The sequence below is a fragment of the Lonchura striata genome, chromosome 1A, assembly GCF_050655825.1.
Source record: "Lonchura striata isolate lonStrDom1 chromosome 1A, ASM5065582v1, whole genome shotgun sequence".
Lineage (NCBI taxonomy): Eukaryota > Metazoa > Chordata > Aves > Passeriformes > Estrildidae > Lonchura > Lonchura striata.
This window is the reverse complement of record NC_140741.1, coordinates 17739388-17761745: the sequence shown is the minus strand read 5'-3', so window position 1 is coordinate 17761745 and position 22358 is coordinate 17739388. Positions and strand designations below refer to the sequence as shown.

At 42.2% G+C, this 22358-nt stretch overlaps 1 protein-coding gene across 33 annotated transcripts in view; it reads left to right on the top strand.

The window, feature by feature from the left end:
* SOX5 (SRY-box transcription factor 5) overlaps positions 1–22358 on the top strand; it is a 607791-nt gene that overhangs the window by 435389 nt on the left and 150044 nt on the right. For 29 of the 33 annotated variants that reach the window (XM_085570319.1, XM_085570313.1, XM_085570322.1 and 26 more), the window contains one exon: positions 16309–16395. The exons of 2 other annotated variants lie outside the window; for them this stretch is intronic. In XM_085570319.1, the coding sequence (XP_085426445.1) occupies positions 16309–16395 (87 nt within the window). Of the gene's footprint in view, positions 1–14330; positions 14795–16308; positions 16396–22358 lie in introns of those variants that run through there. 2 more of the 33 variants (XM_085570339.1, XM_085570340.1) reach the window with 2 other exon arrangements.

Genomic DNA, 22358 nt, shown 5'->3' with positions numbered 1-22358 from the left:
TTAGAATGAGCTTGAGATTATTTTTTTTCCTTAATTAAGAATCTGTTACTTGCATTAAGAAATTATGGGTAGCTGAGAAATGTGTATTTTTACCTTTTTTCCTATTACAAAACCCGCAGTTGTTTTATGTTCTCCTTAATCCTTAAACCATATAATACGTGATATCCTGGCTTTTCTGGTTTTTTATAAAGCCAAAGCTGATGGTGTCACTTTAATCCCTGCAAGGAAAGGTATGACATATTCTGGAAAGTATAATATATTCTATATTACACCCCGGAGTGTGACCTTTACTTTTTTAATTAGGCTGTCCTTTCTGTATTCTTGATTCAGCTTGTGTTAAAGTAAATGGAAAAATGCTGTCTTGATGTCCCAGGACCCTCCAACTCCATCATCTGCTTGAACAGAGCTTAAGAAATGGGAGAATTCCCCAGAGACATGTGGTGCTCAGGAACGGGCTTGCAAGGTTCACCAGGATTTTGCATGCGTGTCCCTTACAGCACTTGCATTCCTTTAGCAAGGAGGCAGTGTAAATTGGTGGTGTAGTGCTCCGTGTCTGTGTTCACAGAACCAGGAAGCTCCAAGATGAGCTCAGTGGTTAGAACATGGGAGAGAAGGTAAGCCAGCCCTGAAGAACTCCTTCCCTCTGATCTGCCCTTAACCATTGTGTTTTACATGGCATTTGACCACGGCTGTGTGTCCTTCATGTGACTTATCCCCTGTCTGCCCACAAAGGACATGGAAAAATGCTGTTGAAGAGAGAAGGGGGGACATGGGAGGGCATGATTGTGAGGGTTTTGCCAATTGCAAAGTTTTAAGGCTTTGCTGAAAGCTGAAGTTGTCAGTGTGGTCATGTGATACAGAAATTTATTCCATTGGCTTTCAAGGTATAGGCTACTTTCATTTATGCCATAGCATCCCCCCCAGGATTAAGTCATTTGTTTCTCTGGCATTCTCTTAAAGCCTGATCACATAAGAGAACTTTCTGAACAATGGGCCTATTACCCTTTTCAGCCTTTTCTGATCTATTAAATTCCCTATTACACCATTTGCAATTTCTCCACACCCACCTTCCCATGCACCCTGTTCTCAAGCAATCTGGGAATTTACCCTTGTCATTTGCCTCACTCCCCAGGAGCCCCACATCCCTCTGTTTCACTCATCCACTTTTGATATTGACTCTGAGTCCTGTTCTGGCACACTGACATGTAGCTGGTATGACTCTCCTTCATATATGCATACCAGAGGGACATTTATATACATTTATTCAAAGACTTTTCTATCGTACTCGGAGAGAGGTGGGTTTAAGAGAAAATATTTGTCTCAGCCCCAGTTTTATCTTGGCATTGGAAAAGGAAAGCTTTTTCCAAACATCTCTTGCTAGATGTGAAATAAATCTCTGTGTAAACTGCATATTGTTGAGGATTGTGTCTGAAAAAAAAGGTAGGTACCATACTGAGATATCAATGTTAGTCACAAAATTAAATCACAAAAGATATGATTCCATATAACAGTTTGATAATGGTGTTATTATTCAGAGCTTATCATCATTAGCTGTTTCATTGTTAAAATTGAGGTGAGTGCAGTTGATACTGGATTTGGATTCATTTTTTTCACAGCTGCACCAATAGTTACCTGACCGAAGTGATTTCCGTGCAAACATCAGAATTCAGCTGAGTTTCTTAGGAACTTTGAGGTGTTTTGAGACAATGTTCAAAGTTACCCCACAAAGACAAAAAGAGAGCTACAAGTTAGAGCTGCGCAGGTCTTCTACTTGGGTTCTTCTGTGGAATTTTTTTTTGTGCAATATGCTCTTTGTTTACAGGTTTGATCTTTATTTGAAGGAGTTGCCACTCCCAAAAAGCACCCAATTTTACTGTGAGGTCTTGCAAAATTGCATTCCATTCTGAGTGTGGGTCCAGCTCCTGGTAACAGTTTGTCTAGTCAGCTCTCAGGTCATGCATTATTCTGTGTGTCCCAGCCCTTGAGTCAGTTGTAGCCCAGTCAGTGCTTGAGATCACCATCATACACAGAAGTTTGGTTTGGCTGTTCTGTCAGTAGGTAAATGTCCCACTGAGCATCTTGAATATGAAGCCAGGTTCTTAGGAGATGCCTTGTTTTAACAGCTGTTCCAGGAGATGCCTTTTTCCTTTTGGGGCATGAAAGGTAGAAATAACCAAGATGAGAGCACAAATACGAAGATCCGTGGTACCAGGTTTATGTCTGCAAAGTGCAGCTTCTGCCCATTCACAGCAGAACCCAGATGTCTCTTACCACCACACACAGGTGAAGAATGAGTAGGATCCTGAGCTACAGATGTTGCAGAGAAGGTGGTCTCTTCTAAGTGGTTCTTTCTTCATTTTAACTTTTCATCCTGCTTCAGTTTGGTTTGAGCTCCCCTTCACTGACGTTATTTGGGCTACACAGGTGAATGCTCTGGAATTGCAGAAAGGAGCTGATTCCTAATTTAAGTCTAGAGACCAGGTACTAGAGCAGGCCCTCTCAGATGGGTAGCTGAGAAATCTGTGAGAATGAGTGCCCCTAGTCCTGTCTTGTTTTTAAGGAAACAGATCAGGTCCCACAGCAACATGGACAAGTTTGCTGGGCAAAGAGGGAGAAGGCTAATTCTAGGTGGCCATTGATGAGATTGGTAGTGCAGGAGTGAGAGAACTGCTTCTTGTTTCAAACTTCATCAGAGCAAATGTTGACATTTTCTGTCTGTCTGGGGTCTGTGTTCTCTTTATTAGGGGGAATGTAATACCTCTTGATTGTCCTCATTATGTAAAGAGCTGCTCGGTGAATGACCTTAGCTCTTGGGAAGGTGTTCTGTTCCTGCCCTGCGTTCACCTTACTGGTCATTGGTGATTCATGAAGCCATCCTAAATGCAGATGAACCTTCTTGTGGATCTGGACAATCCACGGAGGAAGTTCTATCATCCTAAGGTGAATGAAGGATGTCCTAAGTTTTCTGAAGTAGTCCGAAAAACTTCTGCTGCAGGGTATGAGTGAGATTCCTATATGATAAAAAATATGCTTTCTCTTTGGCATTCTGGCAGTGTTTTGAAGGCATAGCTGATGCTTCAGTCCAAATCCTGTTGTCTTTTCTGGCAAGTTTCACAGCTGTTTCACTTTGCCCAGGCTGCAGCAGCTATGTGTTTGCTGCCTGAGGAGTGGCTCCATGTTGGTGCCAGTCTTCAATAGCCTAGGAGTGGCTGCAGAGTTGCCCTGACTCTCCTCTCCTTCAGTGCACTGTGACAAATGAGGCCCCTTTCTTAGGCTTGTTCTCGTCATTGTTTTCGTCTCCGTTCTCTTTTTCCTTCTTTGACTTTTCTGCTTTTACTTTCTGACTTTCCTTTCCCCTTGTCTAGAACTATTATGTTAAAGAGCTGTGCATAATAGACTTTCTCTGATTTCTCTTCGGGTGTTTGGGGATTACCTGTCACAGCTGTTACATGGCTGAACCACCCGTGTATCTCAGTGTTATTCCCTAACTCAGAAAAAAAAATGCTTGATCAAAAGGAAACTCAGTGTATTTCCTCACCCTATTTATGCTGAAAATAACAGAGTCCAAAAAATCCATGAATGGAGACAAGTGAGAACAAACAGAACGAGTTGTCAAGGCAGATGGAATGCTGTACTTCAGCAGAGAAACCTGTGTGCAAGTTTTGGGAGATTATTTTAGGCAAGTTCAAGGATGGCATTAGCCTTAATAATTTCTACCTAATTTGACATAATGATTTCATGCAAATATCATTTACACGACAACTAGTAGTCTGATTTACTCTGAAACTGCTTTGATTTATAGCATACTTTTTTTTTTATGTTATTAATAATAATGTTGTTCCTGTCTTTCTGGCATCTGGCAACGGGTGATTGAGATTTTTTGTTCACATATGTTGTGCAAGAGGAATTCAAGATGTGTAGTTGTTTAGCATCAGGCGTATGTGCTTTAATTCTCACTTCCAGTGGTAAAACAGTCTATCATGTTTTGAAAAAGAATAGAAATCTTGGCCTAATGTGTGGAGTTTTTGTTGTTTCAGGGAGATATCGTTTTCTGTTTTCAATTTTTAAAATTCCTTGAATGGTTTTATTAACATCCCTAATGAGTGTTTTCTGGTTCTCTCAATGTTATCATTAGGTTCAAATTATAATACTACACTTTTTCTCTAGAAAGTATATCCACAATCTGATGTCTGTAGCCCTTTCACTACACAATCGTGCCAACTTATAATTTAAATAAATAGGTCCAGATGATCAAAAGATGTACGTACTATTACATCAATTTGCTAGGTAACGCATGACTCTAAACCAACCAGTTCCACAATATGTCAATATTTTGATGGCTTTTAGCTTTAGATTTTCAACTTTCAAGTGTATTTGTGCTTCCAGGTTGCTTGCTGATTTACTGATTTTGTTTGGACATGGAATTGCCTGATTTTCCTTCATATTTACCTGGTTTGCCAGGACATTGACAGCACAGGGCTGCATTTAATAGGGTTTCTCTGTTGCATAACATTTTATTAATTGAGTAACTTCATCTAGTAAATATATATGGATCAGAAATATATTAGGACCTGAAAACATTTTGGCAGTTTTTTCTCCTGGCAGTAACACTTCTGAGTGCATTGTTTAAATGGGTGCAGTCATTTTCATTTAAGGGAAAATTAACTTTTCTTCCACCTGCCATTGTTCTCTGAAGAGGATTATGATGCAGTCAGCAAAATGCTATGGAGGGAAAAGAAAAATTTCTTCAACCTCAAAAGAGGGGATGTCATTTTTGTCTGCTAATCTTGTAATTAGCCTGAAAAAAAGCCCCAAATACAGGGTGAGAGACCTTCTTCGTTCTGTCAGACTTCCAGCTCCCCTTGCTCTCGTTTCACTCTTGGCAGAGTAAGTAATGGCCATATCTGGATGCCGCCCTCCCCACCTCCACTCTGCTGACATCATAAATTATCCAGATACAAATGGACAATGTTCATTAGCTGTGCACTTTGCAGAAAGAGCCAACTCAGGAGCTAAGCGCTCGCCCATTTTTATTAAAAGTTAAAAAGCTCCTTGCTGTCACAGAAAGGGGAGGTTGGAGGAGGTACAATGGAGGACAGTGCCACAGAGCTAATAAATAAAAATAATAACTATTACCATTGGTTGAGTGACCCTGGGAGAAGAGCACTACTGAGCCATTTGTTGTTCCCTTTCACTTGTCAACAGCAGTGGCTTAAAAGCCTTTGCCATTGTTCAGGGCCTAATAGCACCTGTTGGGAAGATAGGAAGACAGCTGTCAAAAAAAGAAAAAAAAAAGGAAAAACAGGGTGGGGGAGGAGGGTGGGAGCTGATGATTATGTCAGTAGCAAGCACAGCTGCAGCAGGATATTGCCTGGCTTCCGTTGGGAAGCGGGACTCTGCCCTGGCAGCTCCACACCCCACTGCTCTCCAGGATGGGCACAGGGAACCAGCATGCCCTGTGGGAGCTGCCTGGGTTTGTCTCCCAAACTAGTGAGAACTATCCCAGAAAAACCCCACACCCCTCAATAGTGCAAGTTGCAACTTTTTGACAAGGATGCTTGTTCTGCTTACTTTTTCCCCTTTATTTCTCTTTATTGCTCAGTTGCATTGCCAAATCAGACTCTTTCTCAGGACAGGTAAGGAAGGTGGAAGGGTGAGGAGCTCCAGAGATCACCAGCTCCCTTGGCAGCCCATCCTCCCGAGGGCAGAGCTGCCTGGTTCCTGGTGGTGGGAAGTGACAGCAGTGGCCAGGGCTGAAAAATGGGCTATTTAGAAAATTGTCTCCTCAGCTTCATCACACATAATCCTTGCGTTTTTCATTTTGAGGAAAATTACCAGCACTTCAGGACTCAATTTTTTTTCCATTTTTAAGTAAGTTGCTCTGAGATTTTTCAGGTAAGAATGCTGTTGTAACTGTGTATGTGAAGGGTTACATTGCTCCTGTTGAATTTAGGATTTCAGAAGTGGAGTGGTAGAGCTTTGCAAGGATTTCCCTGGAATTCTAGCCAAACAATGTAGCTCTCAATTTACGTTCTATGGTAATTTAGATTGCATAGTTCTGGGGGCTTTTTGTGCTCTGTTTTAGGGTTTGTTCAAGAATGCATTTAATTACTTGAAAAGTGACAGATCAGCATAACGATCTTTTTGGTCAAAGTGTAAACCATGGAATGTCCCTAGAACATCCTTAATGATGTGTCAATACCTATAAAAAAGTTAGTGTATAGTCATCTCATTGAATGCCTTTTTTAAATCCCTCTTATTTATCAACGATGTGCAAAAAACATGGCCCTCTGTTAATATTGACAAGATATTGTGGCCCTTTAATTAGAGACTGGCTCAGTTGGTAGCACTAATACAAAAATGTATTTCAGGGCAATATGTATTCTGGTGGAGTATCTCAGTCCAGCTGAGACAGAAAAACAAAACTGAAATTTAATGTTATTTAATTATCGATGTCTTCGGTTTTATGCTGTTACTCTTGAAATAGTCTCTGGAAATATTAAAATATCTTTGTGGTTTCAGGATTTTAGTGAAGCCCAGAATGCTACCTCTTTCTGTCATCTGACACACTTTTATTGCTCGGTGAACCACTCCTGAGAAAATCAATTCATTCTTTCATTTAGAGATTCCAGGAATTAAAGGGGCATTAGAAAGCCGAAGAACACAGAGTAAGACAGACTTCTTCCTTTTTGATGTGTAGGAGAAGGTTTTTTTTATTTCACTGTTGCCCTTCTTTTCGTAAGGATTCCTACTGGTGGAACTTCAATTAAAAAAGAAGGGGTTGCTGCTCAGGTGTTTGAAAGGGAATTACTCTGTTTCATGTATGTATTTTTTGCACATTAGGAAAGAACTGGGCACATTTAAAAAATTAACTTCTGTTTTATTTAAAGTTTGATAAGGTTCAAAAATGTACTTCATTCTTGCACGTTAATTTAATTAGGGGTGAAGAAATTAGCGCTAGTGGGGAGCTGGAATCATCCTAAATATTGTGTGTGCAGAAAAAGATAGATATTCCAGCAAGGCTTGTGCCAGTGAAACACCTCATTTGGCAGAATGTGTTCTTTGGGCCAACTCCCTGGCCTAGATCTCCAAAGGCTGCAGGACCCTAATTCCTTTCCAGAATGGGATTTGTGCTCCTGAATGCCTTTGGGGATCCAAAGCACTGAATGCCCACCAATTTCAGTGACAGAAGATGTATACTGTCCTTTGTGTGATGTCCTGCACCCTTCCCAGAGCCCTTCTCTGGGGACACCATTGCTCTTCTGGTGCCTTGAGAAGGGTGACCAAGAGCAGAGGCTGGATGGAGTTACAGAATAAAGCAGGGATTTATTAAAAGGATCTCCTCCATGGATCCACCTTGGGCAGCACAAGAGCCCAGCCAAAGCTACACCCAAGATGAACCAAAATGGGCACAAAATGAACGAGCGCTCACGGGGTCTCTCACTTTGATCAGTTCTGCTCCATTTGCATTTTGGAGTTCATTGTCCAATTCCAGCTTTAGCCCAGGTAGTCCCATCCTGCTTATTTTTATCTCCCCAGCCCACGTTGTTTGTGCTCCTGGGCCTGAGATTTGGATCATTTGTCCTTGGTCCCCAGCTGGAGAAGGAATTATTTTGTCTCCCTGCTCTGTGAAGAGAGCTCACCATCCCCTAATATGAAGCTTAGAACTACACACTAAAGCAGCACAGAATCTGAAAAATGTAAAAGCCAAATTTGAGGCATCACCACTGAAAATGGGAAAGGCAGATTGCATCTGAACCAGCCACATCCAACTGTTTATTTTCAGGACAGATATTTAAATGGAGGGTAACTGACCAGTGACTACAAACTGCTCTCTTCCAGTTGTTTTTGCAGAATAATGTGGGGTCATCCTGCCCTGCCTCCATATAAATATGAGGCAACCAAGAGTGTCTCCAGGCTTGGTGTGGAAGGGCAGATGAATGGAGGTGTGAGTGGAGTACACCCCAGGTGCCCTGGCACACAAACATGATTTCCATGCCCTCAGCAGGGAAGGGGTGGCAGATATCTCACAGCAGCTTACACTCTTGGTGCTGTCACTAAGGTAGGTAAGGCAATGAAGTATATACTTGACAAGTTAGCATGTTAGACATAACAGAGATGGAGCTGGAATTCCCTGTTCGGGGGTGAGAGTAGGAATGCAGGCTTCTTCCCTGGCTCAGTAATATGCTCATGAAAGAGGTGGTTTTCTCAGATGTTTAGGCTTCAGATGGGCTTCTTCAGTGTCAGTCCAGAAGAGTGTTTGACAGAGAGAGTTTTAGAAATGCCTGAATTTTTCCCATCTGGAAGAAGGCTCTGTCCTGAGGCTGTATACCAGCAGAGGATGGAAGCTGAGAAAACCTTGTCTGTGGCCTATGTAACCCCCAAATGAACGTGGGCTCTCGTTCTGGGAGGTTGAAGGACTGCTGTGATGTCTTGGCATTGAACATCTCCAGTGCGAGTGTGACACTGCTCCTGGAGTGGGTGACTGCTCAGTGAGACAGGACAGCCTGAAAAGCACACAGGTAATGGAGCAACTGCTAATGCAGTCAGGGGATGGGGACTATAAAAATTTCAAATAGCCTGGCTGTTCCTGAAGGTGGCATTGATTGAGATGCTGGTTTTGGTCTCAAATCTAGCTTAAGAAGTCCCCCTGCTCTTCCCTGTCCTGCTTAGCCATGTTTTCCTGCCTTGTGCTGTGGTTTGCCCAAGAGATAAATCTCAAGAGATAACTTGTAGGCACAGAGTTGGTGGTGGTTGGGAGTGGGGCTGTGGCCCAGCCTCATCCCTGACTGGCTCCAGCTGTGCAGGACAGGTGAGCAGCATTGAAGGGAACAGCCATGGAGTGCCCAGGGGCACTGACCAACCCCAGAGGGGACAGAGGGCTCACAGGTGCAGTGCATCAACATCAGGGCTATAAAAGGCTGGGCTGAAGGACAAGAAGGGCAGCTGCTGCAGCCTTCTGAAGAGGTATGGTGTTTCTCTGTGTGGGCAGCTTCCAGAAGCCTTCTGAAGAGGTAAGGTGTTACTGTGTTTGGGGTGAAATCTTCTGAAATTGTGTGGTGACACTCTGTGTCACGGCCATATTGACTGCACAATATGCTGAGACAATAGTTATTTTAACAACTGGTAGTTCAGTGTATCTAAAGGCTACTCTAATCTTTTTTCTCCTAATAAACATCCTTGTGGTTTTAGGTAACTTTCTTGTGAGGTTGGCAGTAGGCATTGGTGAGCAGTTGTGAAAATAATTGCTTTGTATATTTGCAGGGAGAGTAGAATCATGTTTCTGGTGGCATTCGTAGATTATTGGTTTGGATATTGAAATGTTAACTAATTTATTTATGATGCTATGGAACCTTTTCTGGCTATGTGATTTTTTTTTTTTTTAAATACAAAAAGCAGTGCTCTTTTGCCAGAAATGGCAACAAAAATTTCTTATCATTCATACAGCGTATAATTCATCAAAGCAGCATGATGGGCATTGCAAAAGAGAGCAAACAACTTGAAAACAAGTGTATATTTGAGCATACACAAAATTAGACACTGTGTGCAACAAGACTGCAATGATAACCTGATGTCGTTGTGCACCACAGGTGACTACAGTCATCTGTGGATACAGAAGTTGATTTTGTCCTCTGAAATTAAAAGCTATGTGAGCTAACATGTGGCCAGGATGGGACTGGAGATTCCACGAGCAGGAGGGCTGGTTATCTCTGCCAGAGAATGGAGCTTTTTAGTAGGCTTGGACATATGCAGCCCAGCTGTTTTCTGCACCGTGGTCGTGATGGAGTGGTGCAGTAAGAGTCATACTGTGATGTGCTGGCCAGAGTACCACAGCTCCCTAATACTGTAACTTGTGTGTTTGCTTCTGCTCTGTGAGTTTGTGCTCAAAGAATAAAAAACATTTTGTGTATTAAAAAAAAAACCAAAAAAAAAAAACCCAAAAAACAACAAAAACGCCAAACCCACAGAACCTAACAGCACACTGCTTTCTGTCCAGTCAAGAGAAGCCCCAGGTTGTATTGTGCTCAACACCCCATTTTTGCGTATCACGCCTGAGCAACCATGTCCCACATTTCAACATTTTATAGAAGTGTTTCCTAGTGTCTGCTCCAAAAGTTTAAACTGCCTTTAGACTGGTGAAAAATTGCAGTGCTTCCTGGAAGGCAAGAGAAAAATGTATGTTTTGTGGTCTTCGATTTCCAAATTTAAATACATTCTGTGTTGTGCCTGCTCATGATTCATAGTGTCTTGCCTAGCTGCAAGTAGTTCCCTAAAAGCATGATTCTGTTGATGGAGAACCATATGTGTAATGCAGGTGCTGCATGTCTATGTAACCTGCTGATACCAACCATTTCTTCACAATAGCTGCTTTATGTTCCTTGCTGCAAAAATTGTTTCTGATTTTGTATAGGTAAGAGCTTCTTAATAAAAAATGGGGGCATAAAAAGAGAAAGAAAAAATGTGTTTCTCTGCTCTTCTAAAAGCAGGGTGGAAGTCTGCCCTTAATTTCATTTACTGATTTGGACCAGAGAGGGTTTGTTGTGGTGCATGAACACAGAACAGGGTGCCAGTGGGTGGCATGTTGGTAGGGGAGGGTTGCAGGAATGCTGAGTGGAACTGTGACTGACAGGTGGAACATATTTGTGACCATAGCAGAAGAAAAAGGTAAATAATGGGTGCCAGCTCAGCATTTGCCAGTGCTTTATTAATACAAAGAAAGGTGCTTGACAGAAGTGGAAGGTGTATTGGGCAGTGTTGAAGTTCATTCATGATAATTTGTGCCAACTCATTCCTTTAGGAATAACTCGTGTTGGCAGGAAATGTGTGGTGGTCTGGCTGGGCATTGAGCAACCCTTGGCTTCTCTCTGTTCTTGCTGCACTTCATGTTGTCATCCTTGCCAAGGCCAAATGTCTTCCTTTTACTTTTTTCTAAGAAGTAGCTTGCTCTCAGCCCAGGGCAAGATCTGCTGTGGTTACAGAGGAGGGAACCCTTTGGGCACCTCCTTGGGAGGGCACTCATCCTTGGACATCCAGACACCCTGCAAGTGGGGGCTCCGGGACTCACACATCTCCTCTTGACTTGTAGTCAGCTTACACCACCTCTTGCCTTTCGATCATAGCTGTCTCTTTGTAACATCAGGGCTTTCTCTCCCATTTTTTTTCCAAATAGGGCTCTTTTGGACATGCCTCCTGGGGAGCTGTTCCTCACCTTGTTACAGCACATTGGGATTGGGTGCCTTTTTCTAGAAGCAGGCCAGCTGCATGAGACCAAAGTTTACTTTCAGTAAATAATCAGCAGGAGCAAAGAGAGGTAATAGAGACTTGGCACCAAGCACTGTTCTAAGCTTGTATAAGTGGATTTCTAGGACTGTGACCCTAGAGCATGAATTGAAAAGAGCTACTGGAGAGGCTAGGCCTGAAGGCAATTCTGTGCTGTTGGGACTGGGTTTTTGGAAGGCTGCCCAGGCAGGTCCAGGTACACGTGTATCCATGCTGCCACTGAATTGAGAGTAGGATTAGGTCCACTCCCGAAGGGAGTACTCAAAAGAAAAAAAAAAATGAACTTCGGGAAGTGGACTAAATTCAACAGAAGTCTAGCAGACTGTGATAAAAATCTTACTATGGCTCTGCAGCCTCATCCATTTCCTGGAAACATACTGCTCCTTTACCAGTGTGAAAACTTCAGGTGACATGCTTGTTAGCATACCAAAAATCAGCTTTAAAATCTATTTAATGTTAATTTACTGAGATAATTTGCTTTCCAGTAGTTTAAGGATGGATGTACAGGTACATCCATACGTGCAGATTAGAGCAGTGAACATAGGACTCACAACTCCAAGTAAGGTAGCTTCATTCCATGTGCCCAACGTCTGTGTGAGAATTCCTGGCTGCTGGCGTCAGTCTCCGAGACTCATTGTTGTGGATGAGAGAGTCAGTGTGGATGGTGCTTGGAGCAGAGGGAGGGTGGCAGACTGGGGGGCACCAAGGAGCTGCTGGCACAGGCACTGGGGGCACTTGCCAGTGGGCACTGGTATGTAAGCAACAGAGGTGGGGGGAAAGAAGGAAAACAAAAGGTGCCATAAATATCTCTAAAAAGAGCTAATGACTGACAAATGTATTAAATGGAGACATCAGTAATCATTTTGTGGATTAATTTGTATCCGTATTGATTCAGTCAGATGCCTCTTGGCCAATTTTTAGTTGATTCCTGTTCTTCTTTCCATCTCAATCCTTCTCTTTGGTGCTTTCTCTGTAATCCTCTTCTGCAACAACACGATGCTATCTAAAACACGTAACACTATGTAAAAAAACATAGTGTGTCTGGAACAAAAATGTCAAACATCAATGAATTACTGTTCACAACCTGTGAACAAGTCTTGCAGATGTATTCATCCTGTGCTGTGACTTAGGATTGTTTACTATGTGCCATAGGACATACACTGCAGATAGGTAATGAGGAGGATTCTTAGCTCAGGTGGGGCTTGGAAGAAGGAAAGGGGTTCTCAAAGGTTGAATTAGGAGGCATTATGAATATTCAGAACACCATGTGTAGCTTTTTGAAAGTACAGATCATTGTAATACATAGCTGTTCTGATGCACATCCAAAATCTGTCACAATATAGCTCGGATTTTGCACATAGAAAGCATGGTTTTGGGGAATTTCAGAGGAGAGGGACAATTGGAGTAGGGATCAGGACTAGCAGTTTCTGTGTGCAGGCCACCTTTCCTGGTTTCAAGCTGCACATTATATGTGCAAGCATTAAAAGTTTTACTGACTTTCCAATGAATCCAGAGACTGCCTGCCTTGCAAAGAAGAGATAGTGTTTATTTCTTCTCTTAATTTGAGAGCATCATTTTCCCAATCAAGTCTAAAAAAAGCTGAACAAAGGATGACTTTGTTTCTGTATAATTCATGGAACTTCTACTGTCATAACCTTTTAAACAGTTATTTTTATTTAAGATGTGTAAATTTCAAATCTTTGTTTAATGGGGTACATAAATGGCATAATAAATGTTTCTTTCCAAGACATGGTGCATAAGGTATTTCACAAGCAGTTACTGAAATGTGATAAGCTGAGTATATGAATAGCATATTTTATGTAAGTACAGTATGTTAACATGGTATATAATAGAATTAAACAAGTGTAATCTAATCTAGGCCTTTGGCTCTGTAAAACTATAGGGGTGGGGAAGCTATTGTCTTTTGGAATTAAAGTTCTTTTTAAGTATTAGCAGAAGGATGATTATTTTCTGATTGTCAAAATTCTGTTGAAGTGTCTTATGTAAAAATGGCAGTTCAAATCAAGATAGGTTTGAGACTAAGGACATGAATTTAATATGATTGCTTGGGGGTTTTTAAAGGAAAAAAATCTATATAATATTATTTTGAATAGTTAACATACAGTATTTCAACAAGGGAAGCACTGATTAGATCACCACAATCTATTTTATGCCATCAGGATTTCTGAGGGGGCTTATAATTGTGTTAAATTTTCATATTACTCATATTCACACATTAATGAACAGATGCATTGTTACTATTGGGATTTTGCCATTTGGCCTTTCACATCTCTAATCGTGATTTCCTACTGAGATCTTTACCGTTCTCGCAGAAATTCAGTCATTGATACATGGCCGTCTACCGCATTCATTCCTCCCCCCCTTATTTGTCCGCGGCTCTGCCGGCATCCCCGGCGGGCTCGGCGTGCTGGGATGGAACTCGAGCTCTCCGGCCGGGCGCTTGCACCCACAGAGCTGAGTCTCCGGAAAGTGGCACCGGGACCGTCCCGGCGGGCAGGGGAGCAGGGGATCGGGCGGGGAGGGACGCGAGCAAACAGCGGTTCGGGCGGACAGGGATGCCGGCAAGCGGGGGTTAGGGCAGGCAGGGATGCCGGCAAACAGGGATTCAGGCAAACAGAGGTTAGGGCAGGCAGGGATTCAGGCAAGCAGGGGTTAGGGCAGGCAGGGATGCCGGCAGGCAGGGATTCAGGCAAACAGAGGTTAGGGCAGGCAGGGATTCAGGCAAGCAGGGGTAGGGCAGGCAGGGATGCCGGCGGGCAGCGGCCAGCGCAGCGGGGCTCTGGCAGCCCCGGCTACTGAGCGGCTGCTGTAGCTTTAAGGCGACAAGTTAGACTTGCGCTTCTTTCCGAGCGTACCACGGCGAGTATTTTGTCTAACCGCGAGGGAAAAGCTTTGTCGTGGACTTTGCTTACAATGAGCTTAAAAGTAAGGCGGGCTGCTTTTGGTGCCTGGAGGCTCCGGAGCCCATTGTCAGCTCACAATGGATCCCTACTGCCGCATTCCTGCTTTGGAAAGGTTTGTTGGCTTTTAAAGACTGACGGCTCTCCGCCGCAAATGCCGCATTAGCTCCGGCCTGTTTACACGCTGTTCCGGAGTTTTCAGAAAAACACAGAGGAATAATAATTTTAAATATATATATTAAAAAAGGAAACAAGGAAAAGGGGCAGTGTTTATCTGACCTATTCACGTTGTGGGCAAATGATTTCCTCCGTGGGTGCTTCGAGGGGACGGATGAACTTGAGCAGTGGCTGGGCAAGTGCCCGGAGCCCGGCGGCGCTTCCGACTCGGCAGCCGCGCACGGACCGGGCTCCGCGCGGCATCCCCAGAATTTCGTGACATTAGAGACAAGTTTTAGAGATTCTAGCGGAGAAATCTCACTCGGGCCAGCCCGGGGAACGCCCGCGGATGCACAGAAATGAGATCGGGATGCTGTCAGGTGAACAGAACCCGAACGGAACCAAACACCCTCCTGTGCTGTCGGTGGCGTCCGAAGGTAGTCGCTGCTCTCTCGGCGAGATGTGGGCGCGGGGCTGCTCCCGGCTCGGGTGTCTGTCTGTCCTTCTGCCTGCGTGCGCACAGGTTTATGTGAGATGCAGGAGCGCATCCCTGGCCCCGTGGTTCCCTGGGCCATCAGTGCTGCCCTGCGCTTTAAGGGAGGCCGGGCTCGCTGAGCGGCGGGGGCTCCGCGGGAGCGCGCAGTCGGCAGAGCCGCCCCGAGGAACCGCAGCGCCTCCGAGCTCCGAGCTGCGGCTTCAGAGAGGAGGTGGAATTAGCCGAACGAGATAATGAAGGTTGCTCGTAATGGTTTTTACTGTGGGGAAAGTTAACCAATTGCTAATAATTGTATGGTCTCTAGGCCAGACGGTCCCTTTGATAAGTTAACATGTAGTCCCTTTATGCTCCTGGTAGGGGGTAAACAAATGCCTGAACAAATACAAATACACATAAACACGAATGTGGAGAATAGCAGTATATGTCTTAGATCCCGATAATAAGTGTGGGTATTGTTATTTAGATGGCACATACTGGGACACTTATCTTTTAGTATGCTCCATTTTCTAACTGAATGCAGTGCTAATCGTGGGATTGAAAGCTATTGTAATTGTGTACCCATCTAAATGCTGACAAGAATATACAATTACATTGTTTGGAATTGAGTTTAATGTTCTCTGAATTTTATTAGCATTTATATTTACTTGTGCATTAAAATTCTACACAAAAAGAGGTCAGAATACAAGAGTTGCAGACGTAAATATCAGACCCATCCACATCCTCAATGCATTTTTTCTGAAAATACTGAACAAATATATTTTATTTTATTTTTAAAGGAAGTGATAGAATCTGAAATGAGCAAATAATGGGTTTCCATTCTAAGCAATGCCTTTTCTCCCTCTGGATTTTGCAGTCTTTTAAAGCTTTTTTCCATACCCAACTTTTTATTATTATTTATAATGCGTGTGTTACCGGAAAATCTTTCCACAGTGTGCTTACCACCACACGATGTTTAAACACACATTATAAAGTGGATGTAATTGTAAAGACTCAGAGGGATATAATTACATGTAGCAGATTTAGGAGCTAATTCTTTGCTTCTCTCTCTCTCTTTACTCTGCATTTTATCAACATAATTATTTTTTGACTGCAGACTAACACCCAGAAACTGACAGGCATCCATTATAGGCAGCAACTTGTTCACCAAATTTAAAAACAATGAGCTGCAGGTTTATGTGTGCCCATTGTAATACAGAATTACCGGAGCTTTGTTCCACTAGAGGAAAAAGCTAATGGTTTTGAAACAGCAAGTGACAAAACACATTCAGTTTTTTTCTTTTTTGTTCCCCTGTTTTTTTTCTTCCTTCTCCGCTTATCAGTTTGTTGATGAAGTCATTACAAACTGGGGCCCAGAATAGGGTTGGCCTTATTTTTAGCAGATAGACTTTTAATGAGTTCTATTGTGGAGACAGTCATGTTGATTTGCTTACGTTTTTTTTCCCCCCCTTCACTCAGAAACTCCCAGTATTGAAAAGCTACTATCAAAGGACTGGAAAGACAAGCTTCTTGCCATGGGATCAGGGAACTTTGGAGAAATAAAAGGTAATGCTGTTTCTCTGCTAAAGGAAATTAAGAATGAATATACATACAGATAACGCTGGCTTTTATGGAACTTTGTCTACTCCTCTTCCCCTCCCCTTCAAACATGGTAATTTGGGGTTTAAATGAAATGTATGCACTCCCATCTGTGGTAATATAAATCAATGAAATGGTATATTGCCCTAAGTGAATGAATTTACATTAAGATTTTTTTGCATATATTGTTCTCCGTTAAAAACGAGCACATCCTATTGCTGGATAAGAGAAAAAAAAAAAAAGTCAGTATCAGACATATGTGGTACCAGAGTATAGTCGACCTTAGTTTCTGAAATTTGAGGGTGATCTGATTTCCTTATTTTTGGATAGACTTTGATGATGTCAATTTTTTTTCTACTTTTTTTGAATGTAGGGAAGAATAAAAAGAGCAAAGTTTGTGTAATGATACCTCTAGGTACTGAAATTAGCCAGTGCAGATTTTAAAAGACAGCGTACAACATCTGTGCACTAAAGCATGTTCTTGTAAAGCCGTGCTCCAGAAGGAAAATGACAAAATTTGACCACTCTCCAGCAGCAGTAGTTTCTGCTTTGCCAAGACATTTCCCCATTTTATATATCTGAGGTCATTTTAGGGAACCTGTGGTTGTTTGTTTTCATGTAATTTAATATTTTTATAATTCCTCTTCAATGCTTATGATGAGAAACTCACTCAAAATACACATGTCAAAAACTGTAAGTTTCAGAGCAGCCATTATCACTCTGAAAAGAAACAGTGATTCTGATTCTTTTCCCGTTTATATCAGTGTACATCTGGAGTAGCAAAACCCAAGCCAATGTTGTTTTGGAAATGTGAAAGTAGAATGAAATTAAAATTAAGCCAGTCTCCCATTTTTATAAACAGGGTTTAGTTTCTGTCCATTACTTTTTGAATGTTTACTTGCTAATGTTGTCCCTGATCTAGAGATCCTCACTCAGGCAGGCTCCCAGTCCTTGTGCCTGGCAGGTTTAAGAACCCTGTGCACAAGGGGTTGGCAGTATTCAGTAAAGCACACAATACAAGATGCTCTCACAGGTTTCTGGGGTGGTGCGGATGCAAAAAAAATAACATATTTTAATTATATGGGCCTTCCAACCTGTCACTGGTAAGCCACCAGCATTAGCCTGTGCTATTCCACTGATTTACCCAAACAGGAAAATATTCCCCTTGTTTCCCCATGCTTCTCCGTAGGAGGCTGTGATTAAAAAATAAATGTTCATTACATATGTAGAATAAATTTATAGCAGAATGTAGTGCTCCAGCCCCCAATAGGCTGAGATGCTGCTGTGATGATGATGGTGATTATTACTGCTAGAGGGCCAAATCCTGGGTTCTTCATTCCTGCTCCATGTGTGTAAAGCAACAGGTCTTAAAGAAGAAGGGCAGCCACTGGGCTTACCTGGGAGTTCTGGGTTTTAAAAGCACATTATTTCAAAATGACATCATCCTTTGCCACAAACTGATGAATCTTTAAGCTATTTCAGGGACAGAGGATGGGGAGACATCTTTCATACCCACTTTTGGGTATGTATTTCAGCAGATCTTGCACAGCGTGTGGAGCCTCTTTAATTCTTGACACACTGGAACCTTTAGAAGGACTCCCAGTGGTTCTCCAGTGCCTTTGCACTCCGTAGAGCTGCTCTGAAGAGTAATGTGCACTGAGAAGGTGGTCTGTTCCCTGTGCCTATGATCTTTTTCTTTTGGAGTGCAATCTTTTTTCTCCCTCTTTTTCCCTTTCACAGGCTAAACTTGAAAGCAGCAGCAGCCAGATATATGCTACCACCAGAGAAATTCAACAGTCCTTTCACTCATGCCTGGGGGAGAGGATGGGGAGCAATAGCACAGCCTCAAAGAAGACTTTTCTTTGCTTTAATTTTTGGTTTTTAGCTTTATATTTTGAACACAAGTCGAGTTATTGTTCTGTAGCTCTGTTCAAAAGCCTCACATCTGAGGCTTTTTAGTGCAACTGTGGTTCTGTGGTTGGGGGCATGGTTATTAGGTGTTTGGATCAAGTTTGGCAGTAAGCTGTGAAAACAGGCACTGGTTTATTTTTCCTACTGACTGCCGTGACAGTTGCAATTATTGTCCATTGTTCCTAGGTGGCTAGAAAGGAGGGAGGATACAATAGAGCATTGCTCTCTGGGGGTAAATGAATTTGACTTACAGATTCTTGGGGGGTCAGGCAGGCTGATTATTTAGTGCCCAGGAATGTGGTTTTCATGGCACAGTCAACCCTGAGCAGCCAACAAACAATGGCTCAGCTGTATTGCAGCTATGTTTAGTGAGGCAGCAGGAAAGGTGTGCAAGTTGAGTTCCTCTGTACCCACACACATGTGTACAAACACACATATATTATGCTGCAAAATGATTTTGTCATTCTATAGTTACAAAGTTTTCCAGTTGTGGTTTTTTAATTAACTTCTTTCTCTGCACTTGGCCCAGCAGCTGCTCTTTTTCTGCCCCTTATTTCTCTATTAGTGATATTTGGAAACCCCTATTAAAGTACCCTCTTATTATTAATACACCCTGGAATGAGGACAGCACTAGGAGCTGTGCTGCCCAACTGTCTTACCCACTGAATGGTTTTTTCCATTTAACTGTTCAAAATTTCATTGTGCTTTTCATTAGGTCTGGGGGAGTTTTAGTACATCATGTGCAAAAAGTCTCAGCGCTAGGCTACATATTGTTAATGCCCAAGTCTGTGTTATTACCATTGAGTTTTATTATCTGGGAGAGATTAAAGAAAGTGAGATGAAGAGGAAGACTTAATTTTCTATTAGTGTGATTTCTTTTAAGTTAGAAAGTAGTAATATTTTATTAAAGACATGGAAATTGGTGAATGGTTGGAAGTGACCAGACTCCCATGTTTGTATTCAATTGCTCTCTTGGTTGCTTTGTCACCTTTGGCTGCTACTTTAAACCCCCCCCTTTCTTCATCTGCATGCCTGTAAAACAGAAGGGCCATCACCAAGTATCTGCAGAGAGCTAGCTGCAGACTTTAAGATCACAGAAGGGCCTATAATAGAAGGGTCAGTTACTTTTCCTTGAAGTGTATTGTTTTATTCCACTGAAAGGTCCTGCAAGGGAATGCTCTTAAAATGGGGGAGAATCTAGAACCTTTAATGTCTGTCGAAATTGTAACTCAAATACCTATGTTTGTTCAGAGGGATAAGTTGGGACTAAATTACAGGTTTGGCACTGGAGATTCCTTAAGAAATTCTGTTTTAATATCCGTGGAATTTTTGCTCTGCTTAAAACAAGTCGCTGTATAACAAAACCTACAAAAAGTGCTGTTTAATTGAAGTATTTTAAAGTGAAGCTGTAAAACTGTATATTGACTTGGTTAAAGTCTGTTCAAACTTACTTATATCCATCCTATTCAAATCCAGGGCTCAAAAGGCCTCTGGATTATTCTTGGACAATGCACTTTATTTGATTCGGTGGAGCAGAGAGATCTTCAGGTCTCAAAATGATGGTGTACAGGAAGGAAAATCACCCCCTTTTCTGCTGTCAATGTAACTGCCTTGTTAGCTGTGCATTTTAGCAGGAAAGTAGGTGCTGTCCTCCAGTGTTAGGAGGAGAAGGAATCAAAAATAAATTTATGCCTTAATTATCAGTGATCATTCCTGTATATATAAAATTAACATGAAGCATCTTTTTCACTGGCTCTGGGCTTCAGGTGCATCGTGGGTTGTCCAGCCTTGTTTCCACTGGTGTGAGTGAGGCAGCCTTAACCACGATGGAAACTCTTCTTAAAACTTCCTTGGTGTGCACAAAGCCTTGCTGCTAATCTTGTCCATCTCTCTGTTGAAACTTGGCAAGACATAGTAATGCATATTTTTTATGTTTCCCACAAAGCTAATTTTGAATAGGTGTGTGGAACAAAAGGTTAAACAGACTTCTGTTTCCAATCTTTCTGAGTTGCTTTTCTGTTGAAGGCATTGTTAACAGTTATTGTGCCCAGATCTCTCAAGAAAGACTGGGCAGGTCTGAATCTGATATATTTTTTGTTGCTGTTTGAAAAACCTTTTGTATTGAGCAGGTTAGTTTGTAAACAACTCAGGTGAAGCGTTCTCTGCACTCCCTGTGAAAGGGATTGTCATTGGGTTAAAATCAGCTCTTCATTGTATCCACTGAAATCTGGGTGACTCTGGAGGCTGTATTGGAGTTATCACAGATTTATGGATGTAATTGAAAGCGACATTAGCTTACCAACCGTGATCTTCAGCTCACGATAACACAGACGTTTGTTTTGCGTGAGAAACTGGGTTCCAGGTTCCAAGGATTGTCAGTGGAGGTATTGTCAGGCTGTGTCTGATGTTGAGATAGAGCTGTGTCTGCTGGAGACTCTGGTTTTGCTCGTGTGCTCAGTAGATGGGGCATAAGAGAGTACGTGGTGAACGGTCTTAGGGCTGCCAATAATGGATAAAGAGAAATAATCCATTCAGCGATACTATAGCTCATCAGAGCCCATGAATTAAAGACATATGTTATGTAGATTCAATGTATGGATTAGAACGGATAATCTGGTAGGTGACACACAGAATCTTGAGATAAGTGAGCTATGCAGATTCGGTGCATGGATTGTGACGGATAATTCTATTTAAGTAATGCGGGACAAGTTGAAGACAAGTAAGCTTTGAGTAGTGCTCAGGTTGTGTGCAATAATCCAGTGAGTGACACTTTGGATCGCATAATCTGTAAACTAAAGACGAGATTCTGCATTTCCATGTGGACAGGAAGAAGGAGGGGGAAAGGGAGGAAGATTATTCATGGGGAATACACTGGGTTTAAACCTTTGACTAATACAACACAGATCCCCAGGACATGTGTGAAATCTGAGCGCCTTCTTAGGGAGCTGCCTGAATTTTGCATTTGCAAATTAATGGTTCAAAACTGTGTGCAAACTTGTGTCAGCTGTGGATGTTCTGCATTATTTTTTTGTGAGTAGTATTGTAAGTGGAGTGGCAAGAGAAGAAGGGTGAGAGTCATAATTGAAGGAGGTAAGGTATTTTGGATTGTCAGCTTTTAACTGCGATAAATTCAGTATTTGTTGCAACCCACTTGGTATCTTCTTCTTTGTGTTTACTTTTTTTGAGGGGTTTAGTAGTAGCAAATTGCAAATTGAACTTTAGTCCTTTGTTAATATTCCAGAAGGGCTGGGTTGCATGGGAACCTGCCCAGTTGCACTCAGGGAATCCCAAGTCTCAAGAGGACATTAGGCAGCGGCCAAAATCGTGGAGGTTGATTGCAAGGCAGTGTGGTACTCTCAGGCTGCAGAGGAGTAGCCAGGGCTAGCTGAGACACACTAACACAGAACTTCTTCAGATCAAAAGAAGGCCTGAGGTAGAGATTGTGACTGCATGGAGCTGCTCCTATTTGACCTAGAATGGGAGGTTAGTTGAGGGTTGTGAATATGGAAGGGAGGGTTGGAGGAATCTTTTCTAAAGCACCTAAAAATGTTATTTCATGGCAAAGCAGCCTATTCAGGTTGTTTCAGATTTTTGTACATAAAGGTACCTAATTTGGTCTCAAAAAGTCAGGTTGTCATTTTATTTTTAAGATGTGATTATTGGTATTTTATTCTATAAAATAAAATTGAACTAATTAAGGTAGCAAATTGCCAATGACTTTGTTTGAACATACGGGGGCCAAACCACTTTATTTAAAAATTGTTCAGAGTTGGTTGAGAAAAGGGTCCTAAAGCTGAGCTTGATTACCTGTTCTAAAAATACCTGAAGGATGTGCTGATAGAGCTGAATGTCGCTGAGCTACAATTGCCAGTTTTTCAAGACAAAGTAAATATATACACACACTTTTTTACTTTTTTCCTGCTGCTGCATGAAATTCCAGCAGCAAATGCTTTTTTCCTAGCCTAGTTCTAACTTGTTGTCTAGACAGTAAAACAATGAGTAACCTCTGAGAAATAGTC